Source organism: Patiria miniata, unplaced genomic scaffold (genome assembly GCF_015706575.1).
Source record: "Patiria miniata isolate m_02_andy unplaced genomic scaffold, ASM1570657v1 HiC_scaffold_7, whole genome shotgun sequence".
In the NCBI taxonomy this organism is placed as follows: Eukaryota; Metazoa; Echinodermata; class Asteroidea; order Valvatida; family Asterinidae; genus Patiria; species Patiria miniata.
In genome coordinates, this window is record NW_024037074.1 from 6046929 (window position 1) to 6056753 (window position 9825).

At 39.1% G+C, this 9825-nt stretch overlaps 1 protein-coding gene across 1 annotated transcript; it reads right to left on the reverse strand.

Moving 5' to 3' along the window:
• Nucleotides 1–4506: 4506 nt before the first annotated feature.
• On the reverse strand, nucleotides 4507–9624 carry LOC119744469 (45 kDa calcium-binding protein-like). The gene is made up of 7 exons (XM_038220405.1): nucleotides 9487–9624; nucleotides 8019–8509; nucleotides 7132–7268; nucleotides 6900–7013; nucleotides 6364–6513; nucleotides 5628–5803; nucleotides 4507–4796 (listed from the first exon to the last, which is right to left on the reverse strand). Exons 2-7 carry the CDS (start codon nucleotides 8399–8401, stop codon nucleotides 4620–4622), a joined length of 1137 nt encoding a protein of 378 aa, XP_038076333.1. The 5' UTR covers nucleotides 8402–8509; nucleotides 9487–9624; the 3' UTR covers nucleotides 4507–4619.
• Between the last annotated feature and the right edge of the window lie 201 nt (nucleotides 9625–9825).

Consider the following 9825-nt stretch of genomic DNA (forward strand, 5'->3'; position numbering starts at 1 on the left):
GATTGTTAGAGAATGCAGTCTAAAGCATCCTGTAAAATTGTGGCTCCTGGTTTGCTGTCATTTTCAAGAAAAATGATATTTTTCCAGCGCTGGTCGGCCGACCAGCATTGGAGAAAACTGGTTTTTTTCAAAAACTGCTCCTAAGTTTTCATAATTAGTTACTCCGCGTTTTCTTTGCAATTGATTACACACCTGTGAAGGGGTACAAGCCTGCTAAACTGGTTCTCTGACCTTACAATTCCCCAAAGTCTATAATTGCTCTGTTTCATCTTAAGTGGGGTCAGGGAACCAGACCTCAAGAACATGTTTGGTTTTCTTGGTTTTTCCAGCATTTACAAGCCCAAATCGTGAAACAAGTCATTTTAACAATATTTGCTATAACATACTAATCCTCCAAATCCATCTATTTCTGAAAATTGCAGCAAAAGAAAATGTTGTGTATTCCCTTTAAATATGATGCCTCATGCTCTTCAAATAATGAGATTTTTTATCGTAACACATTTTCAATTTGTATCATTCCAGTGAAAAAGTACTTTTTATTTTTCGTTAAAATGATGCTCCCCTCCCCCTATTTAAGCATCTGCAACCTCTAACAAAAACAAATCGATCCTGCGAGAGCCGAATTAGTATCGGCCAGTAAATGATTTGAATATTGTAGCAAATAATAATTCAATATAACAAAGGGTCTGTGGATTTGTTTTGTTTTGATGTCTCATTCAAAAGTGAGTAAATTTTGTGTTGCTAGGAAAATTGCAATTAAAAAAATGGGGGGGGGGTTTGAAACTTGAATTAGCACAGGGAATGCATTTTTTAATAATGAAATTATGGGATTACGCGGTATGCAGTTGATGTTGAATTTGACAAAGTCAAAATAAGTTGGAATTTGTGCTAGCATGTGTCCATTATTGCATCAATAAATTTGATTTTATTAGCTTAGCTATTAAGTAGTTGCAGTTAGTAATTAGAGTGTAGCATTTGAAGGAAAATGATAAATGTCTCGTTTTGCAGTGTACACAGACTATGCAACCTAATTTTATAGTTGACATCATCTACATGTACATTGGTGTTCATGTTTGTTACAAAGTGGTCTGTTTTTTTACTATTTTAACATCACTGTCTTATGTTCAAATTATAGTTTTGAAAGAACATTGTACTATAATTACTGCATATTTTGTTTACTTCAGAAATTGAAAGCCACACACACATCCTTGCCATTTCTTATAAGATATTTTTCCAATTTTGTGAGGTTCGTAAGCTACATACATTTATGTATATCCAAATCCTGCTATTTTTAGTCTTATCTTTTTAAGGTGCATTTAAAAAAAAAATCATTATAAGGCCCCCCAAAAAAGTATCCGGTTTCTGGTATGCGCGCGCGTCGCCGTAGCCATGCGCATCGGCAAAATGAAAAAGTTTTTTTTTCAATGAAAGATGATGTCTGAAAACCGCCGAACTCACTGGTCTGACTGGAATCCTGCTGCTGCACAATTTTAACGTGTTTTTAGATTGGGTTATGGTCGAGAATAAGCTTTATGTGGCCTCTCTGGACTCCCATATAATTTGCACTAAGTTTAGTCGGGCACCATTTGCAGTCATCAGCAGACAAGTGAAGTAAAAAAATCAGGTAAAAAAAAAAAAAAGCCGCGTCGCCGCACCACTTTTTGGGCAAGCTCCATACCAGAAACCGGAGACTTTTATTTTTTTTTTGGCCTAACTTATATATTAACAAATCTTGCCATTTCTAGTCTTATCTTTTTCTAGGTGCATAAAAAAAATTGAGTGCAAAATTAGCAACGCCAAAGCAATATTTTCTCACAATATCAATATTGAAAACGAACCATTCCCTAAAACCTACCGTTTTTGCTGCTTCTTTTTTTTTACAAAAGTAAAGTACAGTTCTTTATTAAAAAAAAATTCTTCAAAATGCGCTTTGTATGCAGTACAAAGTATTTGCAAATAAAAGTTAGTTTAATCTACATTTTAGTTTCATTTTCATTTTTAAAGTGTTGCTTAATTAAGTAAAAATCGTCTTGATGCATGTTAGACCCACAATTATCTAAGGCACATTTGAAACAAAAACCTATGTTGATTTTATTTTGACATTAATGATGATTTATTCTTCATAAGACATCTTTTGTGATGAGATCTACACAAATTAGGCATCATGATTATATTTAGAATTGAGGGCTTAAGATAATGATTCGTTGTGTTTGTTTTTGAGTTACAAGAATAGGGCTGTTACAACGGGTATCCGGGTACCCATTTTTTTCTTCAGTCGGGTACCCAGTTCTCGTATTACTCGTAAATGCACACCCCTATACAAGTACATTTGAAGTTCTTGCTTTTTTTTGTAGTTTTGAAAAAATTACAGAGTGTGCGTTTAAGTAGCAAGGTTCTCCAAGATACTCCGAAGCATTTAAGAGTTTAACACTCAGTTTTCAAAATCTAAAATGTCAATGGAATGACTCTAAGTAATTTTAAAATGAAAACCCCAAAGTGGGAACAATTTATTCAGATATTCTTGATCGTAAAATTTACAACTGTTGACCAATCATTCAACAAGTCATGCACACCATACGATTATACAATGTAATTCAAAATAACAGAATCATCTAGTCCACAAATTGCACAGTATTGTGCAATTATAAGCACAAACTTTTTTTTTCCTTCTACATTTACAAAACATATTAAATAAACGGTACATTCCATATTCATGGTCTACAAAATGTGTAGACTGTTCATGTGATAATGACGACTGCATATGTTAAAATTTTGCATACATTTTTTTCACTACTAAACTTTGCACCTACATTGTAATCTTTTAAAAAAGAAAAACCAAGAATGATATTTAAAAGACAAACTTTGGTGGGACATGATCTCAAGACCTCTAGCACACCGCACAGGTTTCCCGAGCTACATGTATCCTGCAAAATCTTGGCACAGTGCCAATAGGCCATGGTCCATGTTCAGGGGCCACTAGTCGGAAACCATAAACCCGTTAAACGTGCCATGTTGCCATTTGAAATTATCTTAAATAAAAATTTTAAATGAAATACTTTATTGAAAGTGTTTTCTTTTTAATGAAAGTGGTGTATGAATTTATGTGTAGTTACATTTAAGACAATGTATTTGAGAAAGATACACTTGCATGACTCAGTTTGAGACTAACTGCAGTTTAGTAGTTGCCATAATATACATGTTCCTACTACATGTACTCACTTTTTTTTGGCCACTTTGGAGAAAGCTAAAATAAGTAAAATTGACAACTGTTATGAAATGGTGCCATTCATAAAGATCTATACTGACCAACAAGTGTTATGAAAAAAATTCCATGGCCAAAAAGCCACAAACTATGGAATTAGAAATTTCTTAACACTACCAAAACAAAAATTCAAATCTAGTATTACACTCAACAGTCAACGGAAATTAAAAGTGTAAATGAGGAACAGAGCATAAAAAAGACTGCACCCTCATTTAAATATGGGAGAATTTTGCCTTGTTTTTGCTGCAAAAATTGCATTTGTGTTTGAGAAAGTGGTGCAGAAACAACTCCAGAATTTGTGACTTCAATTTTGTATGTATTTTAGGAAAAAAAGATGTTAGAAAAAAATCACGGCCTCTTTTGCAACGGAATGAACGTGTTGGTGGGAGCTGGCATCTAGATCTTATTTATCACTACAATAAATTATTATTTAATCAGTGGCTATCTCAGCTACTCTGACCAATTATGGAAAGTACCCAGTTGGCTTTGAAAAGTTTGTCGCCCTCTAGTGGGGTAAGTGTAAAAATTCTCAGGACAATGTTCCTGTGCCTTTACTGGTGTACAATATGTACATTTCCCATGAAAACACATTCGGCACAATTCAGTCTCGAAACAATTGCGTACAACAGTGCACTTTAATATCTAAAAGCCAGTCCGACATTGGAAAACCCAAGTTCACGTCAAAACTGAAATAAAGGCGCCCTCGCTTTGCTTTTGTGAGTACAGAGGCCGAACAGTGCCCTCATATGCTGAGGCACAGAGCAATTTCGCACGGCCAGCCTCTTTCTCACTGCAAGGCAGTGTTGCAGTTAGTCCATCACAAAACCCTAAAAAGTCCATCACATCAGTCCCAAGTCAAGTCACAAGCTATTCCAATAGAAGGTGACAAAAGCATTCCTTTGTTCACCCTTTGTAACTTGTGACTGGACTTGTGATTTACTTGTGACTCGACTTGTGACAGTCTTGTGACTGGACTTGCAACGGTCTTGTGACTCGACTTGTGACAGTCTTGCGACTGGACTTGTGATTGTCTTGTGACTGGACTTGTGACGGTTTTGTGACAGGATTTGTGACGGTCTTGTGACTGGACTTGTGACGGTCTTGTGACTGGACTTGTGACGGTCTTGTGACTGGGCTTGTGACGGTCTTGTGACTGGACTTGTGACGGTCTTGTGACTGGACTTGTGACTGGTCTTGTGACAGTCTTGTGACAGTCTTGTGACTGGACTTGTGACTGGACTTGTGACTGTCTTGTGACAGACTCAACTGCAGCACTGCTTGGAGGTTTCTTGTTTGCACCCAAAAAATGTAACTAAAACAAAATTTTAAGAAAGTAATGTATTTTCGAACAGTCTCCTCAGAATTCATCATGGACGTTCCTGCCGTAATTGTAGAGTTTACTGCCGATGAAGACGTAGTAGTTGCTCAAGACCTCCCTGGGGGAGAGCTTGTTGTCTTCGTTCTCGTCGGCGACTCCAATAAGGTGACTGGCCTCTCCCTCAGCATGCTGTCGATTCCTCGGGTTCACATACACCTTGAAGAAGGGGTAACAGGAGAGAATGAGGTTTGATGAAAGTATATTTACACAATATTTAAAATTGCTCCTTTAAAATTTGTTCTAGACTGTCATTCATTCTATTATGAGCCCAAGCACTCATACTGTATAGCTTTCGATAATAATAATAATATTTTGGGAGGCTAATCATCCTTACTCACAGCTGGTATGCTGAATTGCGAAGGACGCAACTACAACGTGGTCGGGCCGCTGGCAGGTAAAGGCGCCTATGGCTGCCGGCCACATCGACCCATATATGTCCACGGAGCACAGCCTGAGATCAAAAGTGTTTGATTTTTTCTGAGGGAGGAAAACCGGAGGGCCCGGAGAAAAACCCTCGTGGCACAGGAGAGAACCAATGCACAACTCTACTCACATATGATCCGCGGCCAGGATTCGAACCGTGGTCACCTTGGTGAGAGGCGAGCGCTGTACGCACAAGCCACCCATGAAGGTACATTCAAATCAGAACTACGCAGAGCCATTAGTTTGTGATAATTCTGGCAAAAACACACTGGTTCAAAATGCGCTGATCTATGGAGTTAATTGTATACTTGGTTGCCATGGTATCAATTTGGAACCGGATCAGGACTTTCCCCGTGTTTTTTTCCCCCAAAGGGTTTTTGCAGGTTTTTTTCCCATCCCGTGATCTGCAATTCATGCCTTATACTTGAATGTTTAAAATCGAGGTATCCCCGGTTTCATTACAAGATAAAAATAACATCATGTACGACCAAAATTTTGCATCAGGGAGATATTATGCAGTGCCAATTATACAAATACTAATCATACTAAACATTTCCCCCTTACTTCTAGTTCCTGGGCGTCGCAGACTCCATCCCGATTTAGGTCCATGTTCTCCTTGAACTCCTTGATGCGTTCTCGCACCCACTCATCTTCCTTGCCAGCTTTCTCCAACTCCTTGCTGCTCAACTGGGGAAGAGAGACAAACTCACCCAGCGTCAGCTTGCTGTCGCCGTCCGAGTCTGCAAACGAGAATTTCAAGAAAACAAAGAGTGAATCAAATCCATCACTACAATATTAAGCAAGTTTGAGCGAGAACTGGGAGTCATCTATTAACCCTAACTCCCTAGGCCTTTTTGCTAGGATGTAGCCTCAATCCTGCAAAATCCTCCAATTGGCCTCGTGGAAAAATAGCATAAACATTGTAGTCTCAATCCTGTAATTTCCTCCATTATTCTTTGAATATTGTCCATGGAGGGGTGACCACTGCCTGAATCCTGCAAAATCCTCCAGCTATGACTGTCAATAGGCTGAGGCAGAGGCAGTGACATCCTGGAGCAGTGCGGAGGATTTCAAGTATAATCAAGGACTAAATTTATGCTAGGCTGAACATAAACAACACAAGGTACGGCCCAAGACCTTGACACAGTGCGTACTCCGAAATCAGCAGCGCACTTTTGCCATGTAACCTCAATCCTTCAAATTCCTCCAATTTGCAAAAAGGATTTTGGAGGATTTGGGATGGTTAGGGTTAAAAAATTTTTAAAGGAACTTCTCGGGTAGTTAGGGTTTATATATTCACCAAAATCATGCAGGAGTTCCTCCACGAGTAAGTTGAGCATTGATTTGCAGTGTTCAGGATGCAGGAAGGCTAGGAATTCTTCCTGGTTTAAGATGTCATCATCGTCCTCATCTGCCCGGCTCCATCGATCCCGGTATGTCATGTAATCCTCTGTCATTCAGATAACCGATAAATAATGAATAGAGGATCAATCACATGTTGTCAAATCCCACAAGATAACAACATGTGGTCAGATCCCACAAAATTAGTCTAACGGCCATTTTTTTCATCATTTTTTCTGCTCAAAGAGTATTGAATTGCCAATGCTGGTACAGAGCTTGGGAAGTTGCAGGTTCGATTCCTACTCAAAACGATTCATTTGGCCAACTGCTGGAATGAGTTTCGATTAATAACTCCACTCCAGTTGTGCAACTGAATGTTGATACAAAGTGAACCCGATCAATTTTCTGTTTTGTTTATATTTCTACCCTCAATGTGACCTTGGTAAAAAAACAGAAGGCATCTACACAAACGGGAAGGAACATTATTCAACATACCTTCATCCTCATTTTTCAAGGCACTTTTCCCTTTCTTGAGCTCCTCTAGAGTCTTTTCGTCGTAACCTCGCTGCTTGAGGAACTGTTTCCGATACTCGTCCCAGTGAATTTTACCTAGAAAAATTGGGAAAAGGAAGTTTCTTGAACAGCAAATGGTACTCTCCCAATACAGCCACAACTGAAGAACTTCTAAAGTTGTTGTATTTGCGTATTGTTCATGATCAGCACTTACCGTCTGAGTCCGTATCGACAAACGGGAAGATTTTCTTGCTCGCTTCCAGTGCCTCTTCGAAGTGTTTCTCCGTCTGGATAGCGATCCATTCCGTCAGTTCACCGAGGTCCAAATATTCATCCTTGTTGGTGTCTGCCCTGTGATTGGACGAAATGTAGAAAATGGATAAATAGATGTCAAAAAATAAAACTTATTCAAAAATTCAAATCGTTCATCATATACATGTACAGAATAAAATAAGACACAAAACATACTTGGATAAAAAATGACCTTCCACACTAAAATTTGACCCGTCAAAGGCACTTGGAATGAACCTAGCGTACAACATTTGTGCCATGAAAAATACATAAAGACAACATAGACTGTTGTCGTGTACAAAATCTATGATAGGGAGACGTGATCATTTCCCATGTAGTTTCTACTAAAATTACAAATGTTTCTCAGTCCCAGATATGAATGTCTAACCCTAACTCCCTAGCGTCTTTTACAAGGAACTGGACCAAGTCCATCAAAATCCATCGATCACTGTGTGTCCAATATAAAACTGTACATGACATAATGGAATCCACCACTGACGCACTGGTTGACATTCGTGGACTTGCTACACATGGCTTTTATCACAATTAGCAGTACAGGAAGCTAGGCAAAATCAATCGGATATCCCTAGCACTGCTTCAGACCATTAGGCCCAAGTCCATCATACTCCATCAATATTTAGTCACGCCAGGCCTTCTGGACCAAGTCCCCCAAAATCCACCAAAATGGGGGATGGATTTCGGTGGAGTCGGGGTGGTTAAGGGTTAAAACAGATTTGCAAGACTGACAAAAAGTGGAGACGGGATACCATACTTTATGCATTTTTAAAAATATCAAAAGGAGGACTTTACTTGGAGAATATTTCCATCAGTCTCCGTTTGCCTTCCTTCTCCGGGATGTTCTCAAAATCGGCGTGGTCGGGTCCCAGGAACACCTCCTGTTGAAACTCTTTGTTCAGCTCCCCGCCCCTCATGATCCGCACCCCGTCGTTGTGATTGGGCGGGGCCAAATCAATCACTCCCCCATTGTCCCGATTTTGCTGTCCTTCCTTCATCAGCCGTACCCTTTCCCGACGATCGAGCGGGGCAGGGTCTCCGATCTTGGAGTTGTTGTGTTCGATTTCTTGCTTGTCCTTGTCCGTCCTGCGGATGACGTTTGCGTTGTAGGCACCGACTGAGAACACCACGATAAGGAGGAAGGATTGCAGGCACTCCCTGCATATTGAAACCTTCATTGTGGATGACGTAAGTGTTAACCGACGATTCTTCAAAAGATGACGTTGATTTTACTCCTCTATTCGGGGTTTCGGTCACACCGAGTTCTCAAATTTATGCAGCAAAACCTGCATGGCACAAAAAGATACAGGATTTTTAGCCAGATGATTTGCCTGCTAGCAAAGTACTCTCTTTGATGTGTATACGAGTAGGCCTACATTATAAATTTATTAACAAAAGAAAGCTGGATCCGGCTAAATATCCACTGCAAAAAAAATAATATTTAAAACCCAGACATGCCAGACCAACGTAATTATTAATTAATGTCAGTCATTATTTTTATCCTGACTGATCTTAAATCATAAAAGACATTTTACTTGGCTAATTTAGTAATTATATTACATTCTCAAGTAGACTATGAATAAATTTCAAAGCAATAATGCCACCCCCCCCCCCCCCAATATGGGCCCACTCATGCGCTAACTAAATGAATCATTAAATGACCAACCATTTTCGGGTAATCCTTACTTTTAGGACACCTCTATTTTGTACGAGTTCTGTTCAAAACTGACTTTTGCAGATGACTGTCCAGTACCAAAGTGACTTTTGCAGGCTAAAGAAGTCTTTTTTCTTCAGACAAACTCATGTTAGTTATAATTTTGAAAACACTTTCAAAGAAAATGTGACTTTCCTACCTTTTTTTGCAGTTCGCCATCTTGCTTTTTAAATTTATTTTCTGTTTGTCATCGTCGTCTTTAACCCCTCATAAATCAAAACCCTGCCCTCTTTCTACAAAATCAAACCTGCTGATATTCAAGAGGTGTCATTGCCAAATGTTCAAATGTGTCAATAAATATCAGAATGTCACTTTTGAGTGTCATTTAGTCAGCTGTTTTGGTGAGTCTTTTAACCTTTATATAGGAAAGGGGTCCTAAAAGTAAGGATTACCCATTTTCGGGCATTGTCATGATTGTCGGAAACAACAAGTTTACGAAAGGGCTGACCAGCATGACCAGTGCTGACCACCACTCCCGGCACCAGTAATGTCCGTCGTGAAACTATTAACACTGTGATATTAAACAAGACATAATGCAACACAACTTACGAGCTTTCCTGATCGACATTTTCCGTGCACAGTGGAGAAATACGAAAGAATTTGGGGCAATTTCTTAACATGTGCACTACGCAAATAGAAAACCGGACGTGCGATACTCCAACGTGTACCGAAAAATATAGAGGGCGCACTTCAATAGTAACGGTAACATGAACGGTAAAATGACACGAGTTGGAAACAAGAGAATCAAAAACGTGCATTCAAATAGATGCAGATACCTTTTCACAAATTTACTTTGAGCAAAACAAGGGATAATTTCTTGAGACTGTGCTTTCAGATATTGTTGTTGTAAAGTACTGTCCATCCCAAGAAAAAGGTTTTCGTGAGTTG